Below are 18,938 nucleotides of genomic sequence, written 5' to 3'. Positions count from 1 at the left end.
AGAATGAAGAAATAAGAAATCAGAAAAATGAGGAGAAGCTTAGGAACCTCCAGGACATCTTTAAACGTTCCAACATCCGAATTATAGGGGTACCAGAAGGGGGAAAGGCACAGCCACCAGTGGAAAACTTATTTGAACAAATAATAAAGGAAAATTTCCCCAATCTGGCAAAGGAAATAGACTTCCAGGAAATCCAGGAAGCTCAGAGAGTCCCAAAGAAGTTGGACCCAAGAAGGAACACACCAAGGCACATCATCATTACATTAGCCAAGATTAAAATGAAGGAGAGAATCCTAGAAGCAGCAAGAGATAAGGGGACAGTCACCTACAAAGGAGTTTCCATCAGACTGTCAGCTGATTTCTCAAAAGAGACCTTACAGGCAAGAAGGGGCTGGAAAGAGGTATTCCAAGTCATGAAAACCAAAGACCTACAACCAAGATTGCTCTACCCAGCAAAGTTTTCATTTAAAATGGAAGGACAGATAAAGTGCTTCTCAGATAAGACCAAATTCAAGGAGTTCATCATCACCAAGCCCTTATGATATGAAATGTTAAAGGGACTTACCTAAGAAAAAGAAGATAAAAAAGATGAACAGTGAAAGGACAGCAAACTCACAGTTAGTAACAACCACACCTAAAACAAAAGCAAACTAAGAGGACAGCTAGATCAGGAGCAGAACCATAGAAATGAAGATCTCATGGAGGGTTAGCAACAGGGGAGTGGGAGGAGGAGAAGGGGGGAGAAGGTACAGAAAATAAGTAGCACAGACAGTAGATAGAAAATAGATAGGGGGGAGGGTAAGAATAGTAGGGGAAATACAGAATCTAAAGAATTTGAGACACGTGTTCATGAACTAAAGGGGGAAATGGTGGAGGAGGGGTATGCAGGGTGGAGGGGAATGGAGGGGGGGAATAGAGCAAATGTAATGGCATAATCAATAAAAAATAAAAAAAAGAGGCAACCATAAAAAAAAAAAAAGAGTTAATGCCTAAAGAAGGCATTAACTCTTAGAGTTAATGAGCCTAGAGAAAAGAGCCTAGAGAAAGAGAAGGCCCAGCCAAATCACCTTCTTAGCCTTAGGTTACTGCTTAGTCTCATCCAATCTAACACAATTCATGCACAAACGAGGATAACTTCAAAAATGAATCTCTGAGGAGGGGAATGTGAAGTAAGACCTTGATACAATGAGAACCAGGAGGAAGAAATAAAATGCTTTCATTAGACCCCCCAAAAAGCTTCACCCACATCTATGACTTTGATATTTACACAATAATCTTCACATGGTATTTGATCCCTTATGTTGGTTCCTATTTAATATCCCATCTTCCCCTGCCTGTTCATAAACTGGTCACTGTCCATTTTTAATCTTAGCAATCCAACCTTCCCTGTAATTTTACTGCTGTATCCTGAAAACTATGAGGTCTTTAAGAGCAGGGAACCATGACTTACTCTTTTTGTATTCCCAGTACTTAGCATGATTCTTAGACAAATTAGGCCCTCAACAGATGTTTGCTAAATAAATATATTACCTTGTTTGCACTGATGAGATTATACTGCTGTTATTCAATGACAGTAATCAAAATATATGGCTCACTTTCAAAATATTTTATTATTAATTTTAGTCCAGGTAATCTTTACTCTCAAGTTATGACTAATGAAAATATTGCTCACCCTATGGGGTACAACACATACTTCAGAGGTTTAGATTTTCAAGACCACCCTAAAAAAATTTCAATTTGTGTGTTTTAAATCATCATAAAATCGTCCTTCTCCTCCTTGCTTCACACTGATATCAAGACATGTATGGTATAAGAAAATGGCTCAGTCTCATGATCCAAATGATCAGAATTCCTGGTAGATCTGATATTCTGAAATACACTGATCCACTGTGAGTTTTTCTAACTATTTCTAATTTTTGAACCTCTCTTCATAAAAATAGCTAACCCAAAACATTAGTAAAAACAAAAAACATCTAAAGACATAAGCTTCTTGAAACATTACTGCTTCAAATCATGACAAAAAAACTGGGACAAGATTTTCCTTCTATAATAAACAACTAGAAAACTGCACAAAATATATAAAGTGACACTGCACATTAGGCAGGATAGTCCCTGAGGGTTGAGAAACACATAAAGTGAGTATTATTACCACTCTGACGTTCTACCTGGAGGTACTTTCTAGACCAGGAAGTACTTCCAGGAAGAATACAAAGAGCGCACAATCAGCCTGTTGATGTGAAGATAGGTTGACTGGCAATAGTCATAATGAAACTGGAATAAAGGAAGAAAAACACAAATCACTGAGTCACATATAGAAAATGCATTTAACAAAACCCAACACTCTTCATGTTAAAAACATGACAAAAATATATCCTCTCATCACCTCCGTTCAATGGTAGTGCTAGTTGAGGCAATTTGGCAAGAACATGAATTCATAATGGAAAGGAAGAAGTAAAATTATATCTACCTGAAGATGTCGCAATCTTATATGCTAAATTCTTTAAAAATCTATCAAAAAATAAGCCTATTGAAGCTGACAAACTAGCTCAGCAAGGTTGTAGGATCAACGTATGAAAATCATTTGCATTTCTTTATACTAGCAATAAACAATCCAAGAAGGAAATTAAGAAAATACTTCCATTTACTATAGTATAATAGCATCAAAAAAGATAAAATACTTACAATGAAATTTAACAAAAGAAGTACTTTTGTTAAATTAACAAAATTTCATTCTACTTTAACAAATTTCAGTCTCTAAAAGCTATAAAACTTTGCTGAATCAAATTAAAGTAAAACTAATTAAATGGAAAGACCCCCTATATTCATGGATTGAAAGACTTAATATTGTTAAGATGGCAATACTCCCCAAACTGATCTACAGATTCAGCACAATACCTATCAAATTCCCAGCTGACATGCTTTCAGAAATGACATGCTAATCCTAAAATTCATGTGGAAATGCAAGAAATACAGAAAATTCAAAACAGTATGGGGGAAAAAAAGAAAAAGGTAGGAAGAATCACAATTCCATGAATCAAATACTTAAGGATTCAAGATTTCTGTCAACCTCTCTAAATACACTTTATCTTAAAATGTTGCATTTTGCCTGTAATTCAGTCTTTGCATTTATATACCCAAACCTCACAAACTTTCAACGACTAAGTTTAAGTTCCACATTCTTTGTAATGCTTAGCTGACAACTTCTTCCCTCCCATTGATACAATAGACCTAAATTACATGTTGTCTTTCTTCTGTACTTTTCATCCACTATGTTCTTCTTACTTCCACAAACAGACAAGTTTCCTCAAGGCTGGGTTCATAATATATGTGTCTGTCTAGGAAGTACCCATGTGTTAAGAGAAAGAACTTATTACTTTAAGAATTAAATATATTGTTTGCTATTGCCTTTCTGTGCTGCTTAATTTTAAGGTATTTCAAATTAGGAAGAATTTAGAACACACCTTTAACACATATATAGAATCACACATAGATCTGAAAGCATCGTAAAAAAATCACCTAATTTAGCCTAATTAACCACCTAATTAATCTTTAAAAGTAATTGTTAGATAAAATGCAGACTGTAATAACACTTATTCTTATTTTTTGCCATTGTTAGCAATATATGTATCTGTTTTACAGTATGTATCGGTTAATCTCTGCTATTCCCTGAATGATAATGAGAATAAATTTTCATGGTAGCAACTGGTGACATTTCCATAAATCAATGTGCTGCAGTGACACCTAAATAAAAGCTTACTTCACTATAATGATGCTTCCAGGCTTCCCTCAAGTCAGGTGGTTACTTGCAGTTAATGATCTGTGACATACCACACAAGTAGTCCTAAAAAGACTTATTATCCACTGCATGTGCAACAATATTTGCTTTATGGATGGCTAAATGAATGAAGACATTCAATGTAACTGTAAAAGTAAAATCAAAAGAAAACTTACAAGTAACATGTTTTCTTTAAGTAAAAGGGCTGTGACCATTTTCCATTAATACTTAACCTTTTGCTGGAGCAGTGCAACCACATGTCCATAAAGCCCAAGAGCTGTTCTGGGTTAATGCTAATTAACTGCTCCCAATCAAAAGAGCAGTTAACTCTCCAAAAATGTGAGATCATCAGCCTCTGTCGCTGACAACAAAGTCACATCATGAAGCTTAGTGAACAACAAAAAAAGACAATGCATAAGCTGAAAGTGCGTCTTTTAATCAAATTTATATAACATACACAACACAAACATGACAAGAATTATTATGCCACACGCAAAATTTGCTAATCTCAAACAACACTCCATTTTTCATAGCTGCCAGACCTTGTAAGCATTCACATGTTTATCATTTATAATTTTATTTCATTTACTAGACTCAGCTTTTGTCCACCATATGTATGTCCACTGTGGATTAACTATTCCCTTAGGTACAATTAAAGCCTTTCCATTTGTTGTAAGAAGAGCTAAGTAGGAAGGACACAGCCAGAAATAACATTTATACCTCAACCCAAAACAGAAGCACATTCAAACTCAAACGATGGTTTATGCAGCATCTTTTTTTTATTAGACACATGTCTACAGAGGAAAATAAACTTGAGATAAAACTTCATGGCAACTGTACACCAGCTCTCACCATTTAGATTGAGTATCAAAACTATATCAACTCCATCAATTGAATTTAAATAACTTTACAGAAAAATATACTTCTAAACTACAAGTAAAGTGAAGAGTGGCTTTCAAACATTAACTACAACCAAAATTTTAATCAATATTAATGTATTTCCAAGACATTGTTAAATTTTTTAATGTTTTTGATTTTTAAATCCTTAAATTAAAATAGATAGTAGATAGACCGCTTAGCAGTACCTCCTCTGATTACCTAAAACTAGAACACAGGATATGGGGAGTGAGAAACACAACAAGAACCAACACATATAGCACCTATCATATACACCAGACATGGTTCTAGGAAGTTTATCTGTATTTAATTCTTTATATTTAATTAAGGAACCTCTCTAATAAGGTAGGTGCTATTATTACTTCCACTTCGCAGATGAGAAAGCTGAGTTACAAAGAGGGTAAGTACCTTACCATGGTCACACAATAAGTGAGCCCATATCTGAACCTAACTGGTCTTACTTAGAAGTCTGTGCTCACACTATTTCTCTATATTGAAGATATTAAAGTGCTAAAACATGGCATAAAATAGTCATAAGGAAAAATACAACTTCTCATTAAAACTATAATTTTGGATGAAAATTGAGAGATCAATTAGGACTATGGGTTTAAGTTTTCAAAAGAACTCTGTGTATTGTAAAAGGTTTTATACATGATTTTACATGGTAGTTAACTCATAAGCACCAAATGAATCTATTATTAAATAGGCTTCCAGATAAAAACCCATTCTCAGAACTTTACAAAAGCTAGAGGGGAAAAAAAAAGCCTTGTTCTTCTTTTCACTTTACCATATGAAAAGATCTATGGTTTCATCTTTTACTGAGGTAGAGAATTAATTCATAATTGTGTCATCACAGATAACAAGTAGTATTTATTGAGTGATTTCTCTGTGCTAGACAGTAGAGACAGCTGTGACCAAAACAGTCTCCGCCTTCCTGGTGCTTTAATTACAGAACACCTATATAATTCCAAAGGAAAGAAGCTGTGCTAACAAGGTGGCTTTTTCAGAAGAATCACACAGTTCAAAAAACAGAAAATAGCTAATAATTTTTAAAATCAAGTGAGAAACTATCCAATATTATGTCCTAGTCCTTATTTACTTGTTGACTTCCCTCAACCCTCTATAAAGAGTTTAAGGAATTGAGAAATTCCCACAGACCCTTCATGTTCTACTTTTTTACTCAATCAGAGTCAATGCAATAAACTGAAGAATAAGGAATCAAGGTGGCTCACTCAGAACTATATCTAAAACAGAATATTTTATATTATCAGGTGCTTGCACACACACACCCATCCCAAGTCTCTCTTTCTTCCATGCACATAAAACATGCTGTCAAACTTCCCAGCCTTTAAAAACTCCAGAGTTCTGATCCACATTCCCTCCACCTGCTACCCCCTCTGTAGACTCCTTGTATAGTGGCATTACATGTACATGTTGCTTCCATTCACTGTCTACAATCCATTTCTTTCTCTCTCTTTTAAACTCATTCTAATCACCATTTACCCCACCACTCGGAGAACCTGCTTGACAAGGTCACCACCAATTCTTTCCTAGCCATTCTTGGCCCTCATCTGTTGACCACTCCCTTTTCCTTAAAACATCTTTAGCTTCCAGAACACATCACTCTCATGATTTTCCTCCTACCTCCACTGACCACATCTCAATTCTATCATTGATCTCTTGTCACTTCCCCAAACTGTAAAGCATGGCTATAATCCAAGAATTAATCATTGGACCTCTTCTCTTTTCACATTCACTCCCATTTTAAAGTTCACTCACTCTCAAGGATTTAAATATCAATAGACTGGTGACTCCTGGACTTTTATCTCTAGACTTTAACCCCTGAACTGCAGACTCAAACATCCGATTGCCTACTACACATCTCCACGTAGATGCTTAAGTACTTCAAACTTAACATCTCCAAAATCAAACTTTTAATCCTCACCCAAAAGTTGTTCTCCCATATTCTTCCTCATCTCACTAAATTGAACTTCAACATTCAAGATGCTTAAGCAAAGAATCTTGGCTTTATCTTCTCTCCTCTACTCCACAGCCATTCTACAAGAAATTCCAGCCCTGGGTAGAGTGACTCAGTGGATCGACTGTTAAAAGAAAGGCTGATGATTCCATTCCCAGTCAGGGCACATGCCTGGGTTGTAGGCCACGTTCCTAGTTGAGGGTGTGCAAGAAGCAACCAATCATGTATCTCTCACATACTGATGTTTAGCTCCATTTCTTCTTCTCTTCCCTCTCTAAAAGTAAATAAATTTTAAAAATCACCCCTACCGTCAAAATATATCCATCAGCCAAACACTTCTCACTCTTCAGACTGCTGTCACCCTGCTCCGTGCCACCATTATTTCTCACCTGGATCACCTACTACAGTACATTCTCAAAACAAGAACTGCAGTTCGAGTTAAACCACACCACTCTGATCGAAGTCCCCAGTGGCTTTCCATCTCACACAGAGTGGAAGTCAAAGCCCTTACAATGGCCTACTGAGCTGTTCTGATCCATCCATCATCTCCCTGGGGCCATCCCTCTAACACCGTACCTAGTTTCACCTCTGCTCTTTCACTCACTATTCCTTACACATAGCTACACACATGTACCTCCTCAGAGGTCCTGGTGGGGGAACAAACCCAAAATACTACCTTGTCAAGGCCTTTGCAGCCTCTTCCCCTCTACTGGGTAACTCTTCTGACAGATAACAATGCGGCACTCTCCTCCTTCAGGTCTCTGTTCAAATGTCATCTCCTCAGATCTTTGCTGACAACCACATTCAAAATCTTGACACTCTCCTCCAAGACTTCCTTTTTTCCTCTTCCCTGCTTTATCTATTATACAACACTTATCACCATTTAACCATGTATATAGTCTACATACTTACTTATCACTTATCTTCCTCTACTGGGAACATAGCAAGATGAGACCAGGGACTTCGGTCTGTCCATTTCTGTATCGCTAACCCTAGACATGTATGTGTTCAAGGGCTGTTTGTTAAATGAGTGAATGGATAAAGACATAAGATAGCAGACAAAGAAAATACCTATTGAATCCATTTATTTATACTGCAAAAACTAGACATGAAATAAAATTTTAGAAAAATAATGTCACAAAAAATAAAAATTAAACTCTAAGCACAAGAACAATTTTAAGTTAAAATGCTATTTTAAAGGCCCCCCAAAAGATTCAAAAGTTGGCCGTATTTCTAGGTTGTGGCTGGCAAACAGTAAAAATTCAATAAATCTTAGCTAGATTTACTATCATTGCTATTGTTGTTCCATATATGCACCTTTCCCTGTATATGAAAAGGGACTTTAAATAATCTAACAATTCAATAATAAAATGAGCCCTAGAAATCATCTCTGCAAAGACGGGGTTTAAACTAACAAAGTTAAAATTAAATTCTCTTTAAACTATGTGGCAATAAGTATGTTCAATTAAGCAGACTGACTAAACATAGTTTGAGTCATTATATTTCAGGAATGGAGGTACTTTTTATACCTAATAAGTACCTTCAATTTATACCTAAGCATTACCCTAACCTATTAAGTAAGTTGCCTGAGGTCACGCCATTAGATAAGATAATGGCGCCAGAACAAAAGCTGACATTTTCTGATTCCCACTCTAGCATCCCTTTAACCTACATTAGATTTGTTTCACAGTCACTGCAAATATAATTTTTAAAAGGGCTTAGGTTATATTAATAAAATTTTCAAAACTTTTCAAAAAGAAATATTTTTATAGCTTTGTTCTTTTAGTATTTTAATATTAATTTAACATTTTTAAAGTAATTTTTCTAAAATTTAAAATCAGAGATTCATCATAAAAGAAACAAAAGGTGGATTATGCTCATTTTAACATTTAACAAACTTTCTCTAACATGACAAGATGAACAGAAATTATATAAACAGATTATTATGACCCAAATATTCAAATCCCCAAAAGAAAACAAAAACCTTAATATTTATCACACTAAGTAAACTGTAACACTGTCAAAAGGATCTGAAGTAGACTTTCTACAAAAAGTAACCATGCAATTGCATAGTAACATCACTGCAACAAGTCAGGTGAAAAATCATGTTTAATTAGTATTTTGAAAAAGGATCATCTAACATTTTCTTCCCCAATAACTATCAGTCACAATACCAGTTTGAATGCAAGCTTATGCATTTAACTTGAGAAAATGACTCAACTAAACTTGGAATACTATCAAAATGTTCTGACAGTGTAGTAGGAATGTGAAGTATCATGCAAAAAGCTTTGAGTGTATATTAAAATATTCTCACTCACTACACAGAATACTGATGCTATTACTATAAGAATAAGATGCTATCAGCATCTTCCAGTAAGAAATAATCATAGCTCTACTTGCCAAATTTACATGTAAAGACAGGAAAAAGTAAAAAAGAAAAAAATGAAGCAATTAAAACCAAAATATAAAAAAAAACAAAACACCAAAATATTAGTCCACCTGAAAAAGACACGTGAAAATGGTACTTTGGGATACTATTCCCAGGTAAAAAGAACCAAAGTATTACAACAAATAGACAAGGGGGCAAAATGGTTTAATTTAGAACAGGGGTATCAAATGCATTTTCACCAGAGGCCACGTCAGCCTTGTGGTTGGTTGCCTTCAAAGAGCCCAATGTAATTTTAGGACTGTATAAATGTCACTACTCCCTAATGAGGGGCAAGAACCTGCTGCCTAAGGTGCCAGGCCAGATAAAACAAGGGGGAGGGCTGGATTCGGCCTGCAGGCCCTGTGTTTGCCACCTGTGATTTAGAATGTATAAACAAAACTAACCTTTCAAATCCTCAAAAGTTTTTATTTATGCCTTATAAATTATAAACTCTCTTAAGCAAATGGACAAATGACCCACTTATTCAGTGTTATAATATTATAGATGATAAATTTGATAGAAGTTCATATGTATACTTCAAAATAGAAATCCAAGTAAATGTTACCTACTTTATAGCTTCACATTTCTACTCTCTACATAAAATAAGAATTTTTGAAGACTCAAAAGAGTCACAATATAGTCAAGTTCTTTCATATGAAGTCCCATGAAGTTTTTGAAAATGGACATATAACCTACCTCTTATACTCCTCTATTACAAAGAATAAAGAATAGTCTTTTAAAAGCTTTGTGATTTTACTGAGAGTATAAGTAAAATTTCTAACTTGAAATTTACTTGTTTTACTAATACATTCCCACTGAGTTCAGAGAATACAACTTACAGGGTACATTAAAATGTAACCTTTGAACCTGGTAGTGTAAAACATCACTTCCTGGGCAGAAACAGTACTCCAAGAACAATCAATCACTGTTAAGAAGAATATACACTCAACATTGTTAATTAGTGTTGATGCACTCTTCTCTATGCCCTCATCTGTCATGAAGACTGTTTAAAAATCTGAGTTATTAGTCTTTATTTGGGAAAGGATCTGGTTAATATCTTTAAGAGTAGGAATCATTCATCCATCCACTCTGTCCCAGAGTGTGTTAATTCCTAACTCCAATATGAGTTACGGATAACCACCACCCCTCCACTAACTAAGAACCTATAAATCAGGAAGAGGGCAGCTCCTATGCAACCCCTGTTAATTTCTGTTTACAATCTATCCAACTGAGAATGTTAGCTAGTCATGGAAGAAACTAGCTGATGGATCGGATAGTGAGAAAACATAACAGCTTAAAGATAGAAAATAACAAAGTGACAAGTTAAAAAGGCATGTGATTATAAAACATGGGTTAAATTTAAAATTATTTTTTAAAAAAATTAATACTCCTAAATATTCATTTCATTTCAATTTGAACTTTTCCTGAAACACTGGGAAAAAAATTAAAATTGTACAGATTATGATTTTTTAAATTAAACACAAAAAAATATTTTCAAAAGTAAAAGTATAGGGTTCTACCATTATTTAAAAGTCACATGTTGGGGGGGAAGCAAAATTCTTAATTCTCTTATATTCACTTACTCTAAATTCATGGCATAAAATCTATGACATTTTATCTCAAAGATGATCCAGTACAGTTCAACTTTGATGTATTTCCTAAGAAACTCTCTCTGATGTTGGTCACCATGATGAAATCCAATAGGCCACTTGGCCCTGAAGGCCATCTGACAGATTTCCTGTATCTACGTATGTATTTTTCCTCATTAAGAAAACCATTTTCCCTGAATAACACATCCCGGGCCATAAACACTTCTAATTTCAACAGCCTTCATGAAAAGGCTTTTATTCATTCATTCAGTATTCATTCATTCAGGCGCTGTTCTAAGTGATGAGGTCCTCAGCTTTCACAGGGCTTAGATTTCAGTGGGGAAAGAGACAAGAAACAAACAGGAAACAGTATCAGGTGGCAAAGAGAATATGCAGATAACAGAAACAGAAGGTCCTGACAGAAAGGGACTAGATGGCTCCTTTAGACTGAGTGGCTGAGGAAGGCAACTCCAAGGAGAGGACATGTAAGATGAGATCCAAATGACCAAACAGAGCCAGCCAAACAAAGACCAGGAGGAAAAGCCTTTGAAGCAGAGAAAACCCTAAGGTACAAATTAACTTGGAATGTTTTAGGAATTGAAACAAGACAAACGTGCCTTATGCATACAGTGGACAAGGGAGCATGTAGTAGAAGATGAGGTTTGAGATGACCTAGTGCTTGACAAACTTGAATAAGGCGTTGGACTTCGCTCTAAGTGTGATGAGAAGGCATTAGAGGGCTTAAGCTGAACACTCATATACTAATTTTCCGCTTGAGAACTGGATAGTATAAGAGCAAAGCTAGAAGCAGGAAGAACAGTAATGGGGCTACTACAGTAGTTCAAATGAGAGGTGATGGTGCTATTTTAGGCCACAGCCAAGGTCCACCTGTATTAAGCCCCAAAGTGGACATGTGTTGAAAATCCCTAGGCTCTTCAGTGTAGGCTCTGATCAAGTGAGTGTCCCAATGCTGGAAGAACAAGATCTTTAAGGTCAGGAAACTGATTATTAGGCCTGGTGGCCCTGGTCCCCTGAACTGCAGAAGTTACCCTAGATGGTAATATACTGTAATTGTTTCTTGGTGCTGATTTGGCTGGATCTGTAGCCTGTCAGATATCTTATTCTACATGGGGCTATAGACATCATCGAACTTCAACAGAAGTTCCCATAAAATGCATGAATAAGTAAACGACTTACCCCTTCCTCATTTTGAAATTTACCTAGCAGGAGTTTATTTTTACTCACTAGGGAAAAGTAAGGTGTTCTATGAAGATTTGGATATACTATATTTATTAATCTCAATAACCAAATAGCAAAAAAGGACAAAGTTTTAGAAAACTTGAATATGGTAGAGAAAAAGATCAAAATTAAGACCCAGGTTAGCAAGTGCAATCACTCCTTAAATACTCTGGTTCAACCTTTGTGCAAATCCACACTGGCCATCTGTGAATACACATAACTGGCACACAAGAATCTTTGCTGAATGAACTGCCCTATAGCACATGGTCTGAGAATTATTAATCTGGAACAAAAACAAAGCCACTTTGATAAAACTTCTATTTCAGCTCTACTGACTAATAATTTGTGATCATTCAAATTGAGGCTACAGTCAGTGCTTTTAAAAGGCTACTATGATTGCCCTGGCCAGGTAGCTCAGTTGGTTGGCGCATCATCCCATACACCATAAGGTTGTAGGTTCAATCCCCAGTTGGGCACTTATGGGAGGCAACCGATGGATGTTTCTCACTCTCTCTCTCTTGCTCTCTGATCTTCCCCTCTCCCTCTCTATGTAAAATCAATAAACATCCTCAGGTGAGGATTTTTTTAATAAAAGGCTACTATGATTAAGATAATAATAACTATTATTGAGCACTTATATCGGATCAGACCACATGCTGTGCTTTTCATGTCATATCTCATTTAATTTTTTTGAAACAACTTTATCAAACAGGAACTATTACCCTTACTTCCAAATGAGGAAAGGGAGGCTTAGAGATGTAAAGCAACTTGTCTGATGTCGCAATGCTGTAAAGTGAGAAAACTGGGCTTGTGAACAAAGCCTGTCTAAATTCAAAGTCACACTCAATATTTCACTTGAAATCTTAATTAGTACAAAGAAAGAACACCAACTAATGTCTTACAGCTTCTCAGAACAGAGTGTCAAATAAAATGAATTCAATAAATGTGCTTTAAGCATCACATACTTTTAAGTATCATATACTAAAATAATTTACTGATTACCAATTCTGTCTTTGTCATTAAAGCAAGTCCCTTCCTCTGCTGACTACTCATTAACCTGTTCTAGTTACTCTTCATACTTAAACATAATGAAACCAAATTTTTTACAAAAATAAACCCATGATTCACCCTTACCTAAGACTATCGCCTAATCATCAGCCCAAATTTCTGAGTTTACTATATTTTAATAAAAAGCAGAAAAAAAGCAAATGATTTTACAACAAATTATAAGCTCTTCCTATGGAACAAATTCACAGATACGCACATATACGCACTTTGTGTGGAAATCTTCTTTCCTGTTCTACTAAATTCTGGCTAAAAGCTGGCTACAGCTGCCAATATATTCACGGCCTACACACATGCTACACATAAAGAAGCAAAGAATTGGGCACAATGATGAATTTTAAAATGCACAAATAGGCAGAAGAATTGCACAGATAATTAGTGTAATAATCCAGTTTCAGATGTCTTTTCATTATGCTTTTTTCCTTTGCCTTTAACTAGTAGGTAAAGTCTTTGCTTTTTAATATAAATTTATCCCCAAAAAGGAAAATGAATGCATACTACTATATTAATATATCAACTTAGAAACAAAAATTGTAACCTCTTTCATTATATGATCAGATGAAATTGAGCCAGCGACAGATTATACAGTAAATAATATTCAGGGAAATGTTCATCTATAATCTCTTCATTTTATGTATTTAACATTCTGTGTGACTGCATACTCTATTATATGATCACATTCTGAAAGAGAGTATTATAAATAGAGGTTAGAGCCAAGCCAACAGGGAAAAAAAAACTCTTGATTTTATGCTATTAAATCTCAAACATAACACTACAATAATTTTTTATGAATTCATGTAACTTATGTAAATTTCTTTTACATAGAAAAGGCATAACCAGCACAATCTAACAGCCCATCCACTCTGATATCCTGTCTTTGACAGTGACCGATGCTGGATCCCTCACAGGACAGCATAAACGCATAATATATGTAATTATGCACCATTGCTCCAGATGGTAGTTAGGTTGTATCCTGAGAGAAATGAAAACAAATCCCAACCTCCATTCCTTCCCTACTCTATAATTTCCCAAAAGGTGATGGGAAACCTCAAATAAAGCACAAATTTAACCATAAAATAACCTAATGCTTTGGTGGCATAATGACCAAGAAATGATCTCCTAAAATGAAAAGTTCCACTTAGAAATAGAACCTAAGCTCATCAGATTTGTGATTTATAAAGAAGGATTTCAATAAATTGAAAAGTATCTGATTCACTCAATTAGAATTATTTATAAAATAGATGAGTAAAATTAAATTAAAGCTTAAAAAACCTGTATCTTTTACTCAAGTTATCCATCTTGTGATATGTAATACTGTTTTCTAAAAACAATATAAAATTTATATATTTTTCCTTTATAAGTAGATTTATTTTTTATTTTTATTTTCTTTTTTCTCTTAACATATTCTTTTTATTTAATTGTTTTATATTTTTAACTCTTCAGAGAAATGATATTCACACCTGTTTTGTAATGGTTTAAAAGTAAGGCTTGGATTTATTAAATGTACATTTAAGTGTGCAAAACCACACGAGAAGAAATCTTGGTTTAGTCCTTCAGGAAGAACTATTTCCTAAACAATTACAGACAAAAAAAAATGCACTATACTTTTAAAGGCCTTTGGAGAAGATGATTCTCTTTGTGGCGTACTTGGGTATTGATTTAACAATGTTTGTAGTCAGGAAACAATTCCTGATCTAAGTCCTCCATGGTAAAATTTGAATTAATTTTCTCTTGTTCTGTCCTCAAATAGTTGTAAAAGAGTAGGTCATATCACAATGTTTTCTATATTTGAAAATCCTTATTAAGTACTTCTTTTCCAAGTAACTGCACTGCAAGATGATAAACCAAGTAACAGTCTTATACTGCATTCAGTCTTATAATTTTTATATGCTGTGTATCGCTGCCCAAAAGACAGATATCAAAAATTACTTATCCATCGTTTTTACCAAGCACTACACTTCCCCCATTATGACACACTTTCTAAAAAAAGAAAAAATTTCTATATTTCAGAACCTTAAAAATGCAGAAAACGAACTTTATGAGGAAGAAACAGTGCACACAGACTGAGACACAGACACTGCGTCCTTCCCTAGGACGGGGGTCACCAATGAAATGTGTCTCCCAAAATCTCTGGGGCAGAGCTGAAGCTGCAGTGCAGGATCATAAAAGCTGCAGCTGCGCTGCGGTTCTTAGGAGTCCACAGGGCTTCCTTCAACCACAGGAAGCCGAAAGACTCTGTCAGAACAGAACTCACCTGAACAGGAACTGGCCAAAGAAGCAGAGCAGTTATGACAGAGCAATCACCCAAACTGTGACGAGAAGACATATCTTCAGGACTTTTCTCCTCCGACAATTAGATTACTACACGAAAACTGTATCTATTTTTGTTTCCAGACATCAATTTTTTGAAATAAAAACAACAGAATAGGCAAATAAACTTTACTAAATATAAATAAGCATTAATAACTTACTTTTATTGCCCACCAAAGCAATCAGTGGCTGAGTTTCTGACTCCTCACTCACTTTCTTCACCACAGTATACCAGTCTTCTAAATTCTCGAAGCTCTGATAATTCGTAATATCATAGACCAAGAGGATTCCCTGTCATAAAGGAGTTACAGGTTTGTAATGCACTACTTGAAAAAAATATTAGTACTAAACACTCGTAAGTAATGCTTCAGAAATGCCTAGAATAGCATAAAAACACAAATGCAGACTGTTTTATATACAAACTAACTTCAATTTAGTTACTAGCAAACAGATAATACTGAATGTTTTCATTCAAGATAAACTCAAATCCAGCAATGCAAGCTAAATAATAACTTTATCAAATTATAAATGGTTTCCAAGTAAGATATCTGGAACATGCTTGTTAAATTACAATAAATTTAAGAAAATCACATCACAGAGGAAGAAAAAGTTGTAAGGTCTACAATCCTGTCTGTTACTTTCAAGAGGTTAAACATTTAAACCTTTCAATAAATAACCATCTGCTGCTGCTCTTTTTAAATATTTTCAAAAATGGACATTCCATGACATCCCTTGATAGTCCATTTCAGTGTTTTAACACAATTTTCTTTCAATGAAATAAGCCCATTTCCTCTTTCGGTCCTCTGTGCATTTGGGGAACAACGTGCGAGTATCCTCCTTACAATAACCCTTCATGGACTTGAAGACAGTTAAGAGACTCCTCTATCGTCTCCTTTCCAGAATAAACAAACTCTATTCCTTAAACTTGCCTCAAAGGACCTATTTTCTATCCCTTTAATCATAGTTGTTAGTTCTTCCCAGGACACTCTCCATATAGTTTTTTGACATCCTCTTTAAAATGAGCAATGTAAAACTGGACATGATACTGTAATAAGAGCATGAACAAAGCCAAATATAACAGAGGGACTGCTTCCTGCCTCTTATATATCATATTGCTTTTAATATATCCCATTATTTTGTGTGGGAAGGAGAAGTAAGTACACACACAAAAATAACAGTGCCACATTCTTGATTCTCATCCAGTTTGTGGTCAAACACTTAATACAAAGCACTGCATACAATATATGTCTGGATCCTAACAGCATTTATGTATCCTCTAAGGTTATAATCATAAATGTTGACTATGCTTTTGCACCTATAATGTACCAGACAGATATCCAGGTCTTCTCACTAATCCTCACAAGCATGCAAAGCTGGTGTTATTATCCTTATTTTACTAATAAACAGAGGATAAAATAACCAAGGTCACACAGCTATTAAAGTAATTGAACCAGAGTTTAATGAAAGACTGAATGAACATAAAGTTCACTCATTCACTCCACAAACTATATGCTTAAGACTGTGCTGAGTACTAGGGATATAAATTCCAAACTTCAAAGAACTCACAGTCCCAAAGCAAAGCCAAACACATAAACAGGCAAATATACAACACAGAAGTCATAGACAGAGATATCCTGGTAAATATTAATCAGTTGGTTCGGGGGATGGCAGCAAGAGGGGTAGGAAGAGTGACACTTTTAGCATTTGACAACTTCTGTAGTGTTAACACTGCCTTGTGGCCATTTCAAGCTATCAAAGTCACTTCATTTAACACAGATCTGGTTAGGACACCATTATATAGCATCTCTACCACACAGATACACTAAAAGTAAATAATCAGCCCTGGCTGGTGTAGCTCAGTAGACTGAGCACCGGACTGCGAACCAAGGGGTCACTGGTTTGATTCCCAGTCAGGGTACATGCCTGGGTCGTGGGCCAGGTCCCCAACTGGGGACATGCAAGGGGCAAACCACACGTTGGTTGATGTTTCTTTCTCTCTCTTTCTCCTTCCCTTCCCCCTTCTCTAAAATAAATAAATAAATAAATAAATAAATAAATAAATCTAAAAAAATTAAAAAATAAAATAATCACCACAGCATAGACAACAAAAAATACATAGCAAAGTAATTAGTAAGGTGCATTCCGAGCACATTTTAATATAATTTGTGAGTTTATATATAATTCTTAATCATAAATGTATTCAACAGCTGACTCACAAAAACTCCTTCCCTTAACAATAGAGCCCCCAAGCTGGCTCTGGCCACCACTGTTGTGACCTTCCCATACCATGCTCTGTTTACTCTGCATATCATCATTTATGTAACTATCCAATCCTCATAGCGTTGTGAACAGGAAACTGAAGTAAAGAGGTTAACTAACTTGCCCAAAATGGAACAGCTGGCTTCACACCCAGGCAGCTGACTCCAGAATCTTTGCGTGTCTTTGTCTCCCTTTTCCTTTGTCCCATGCTCTCTTACTGACTACACCAGCCCCAATCACTTAGTTTCTCTGAGTCTTGGATTGTTTGCCTCTAAATTAGATCACTGGCCCTGGCTGGTGTGGCTCAGTGGATTGAGCACCGGCCTCCAGATTGTGACCCAAAGGGTCTCCAGTTCAGTTCCCGGTTAGGGCACACACCTAGGTCTGGGCTAGATCCCCAGTTGGGGGCATGTGAGAGGCAACCACACACTGATGCCTCTTAGACATCTATTTCTATCTTCCCAAATGCAATGAAACAATTCCCAACACAGAATTATTTGAACTTCCAGTCAAGATGGTGGCATAGGTAAACATGGCTTACCTCCATGCACAATCACATCTAAGTTACAAATAAAGAACAGAACAACCATCACTCAACCATCAGAAATCAAGTTGAACAGAAGTCTGACAACTATGAAATTAAAGAAACCACATCCATCCAGACTGGTAGAAGGGGTGGAGACACGGAATATGCTGGTCACACATCTGTATATGGAGGATAAAAATTTGGGAAGAGTATCTCAGGACCCAGGAGTCCCAACACCACACCAGGCCCCCCAGCCCAGGATTCCAGTGTCAGAAAGAGAAGTCCCCATAACTCCTAGCTGCAAAAACCAGCAGGAATTGACTCACTGGAAGAAACTTCTGGAGTCCCAAGCAGTTCCTCTTAAAGAACCCATACACAGACTTACTCAGATACTTTCCCTCTGGGCTCCAGCAGGGGGGTTGAAGGTTAAAGGTCACCGGTGGCATACAGGAAGAAACTGGAGTATCTAGCATCAAGGCAAGAGCAGCTTTCTCCCAGACAGAAGGGCGTGCAGAGGTCATTGTCCTTTTTCTGAACCCTCCGCCTGCAGATCCACAGAGCCAGCAGATGGGTGTCACATCTGAGACTCCTTCAACCTGGCTCACATTATTTGTCCTACCTTGGAGATCCCCTGAGGCTCCATCCCACCAAATTATGGGCCCACCCAAGCTGTTAACAGTGGCTTTTCCATGTGAATACCTGGTCTTGACTCATGCTTCACAACTTCCTAAATCCTCTCAAACAAGCAATAGCTGGCCTCGGTGAGCCCCCAATCTCTGTATTTCTTGCTAAGTGGCCCCTGGCCCAGCACTAGCAACAGCCAACTTAGATTCGGATCTGCTTAGCCTGAAAATCTCCAAGCCCAGTACAAG

The 18,938-nt window shown here is 36.2% G+C and overlaps 1 protein-coding gene across 2 annotated transcripts in view; it reads right to left on the bottom strand.

The window, feature by feature from the left end:
• The window catches only part of RAB28 (RAB28, member RAS oncogene family), an 80,254-nt gene that overhangs the window by 43,014 nt on the left and 18,302 nt on the right, over nucleotides 1–18,938 (bottom strand). For both annotated transcript variants that reach the window (XM_053672426.1, XM_053672427.1), the window contains exon 4: nucleotides 15,443–15,572. In XM_053672426.1, the coding sequence (XP_053528401.1) occupies nucleotides 15,443–15,572 (130 nt within the window). The remainder of the gene's footprint in view (nucleotides 1–15,442; nucleotides 15,573–18,938) is intronic.

This window comes from Artibeus jamaicensis, unplaced genomic scaffold, assembly GCF_021234435.1.
Source record: "Artibeus jamaicensis isolate MK-2021 breed Jamaican fruit bat unplaced genomic scaffold, CSHL_Jam_final contig_76, whole genome shotgun sequence".
Classification (NCBI taxonomy): domain Eukaryota; kingdom Metazoa; phylum Chordata; class Mammalia; order Chiroptera; family Phyllostomidae; genus Artibeus; species Artibeus jamaicensis.
Note: the sequence above shows the minus strand (reverse complement) of the source record. Positions and strands in the feature narration are given on the sequence as shown.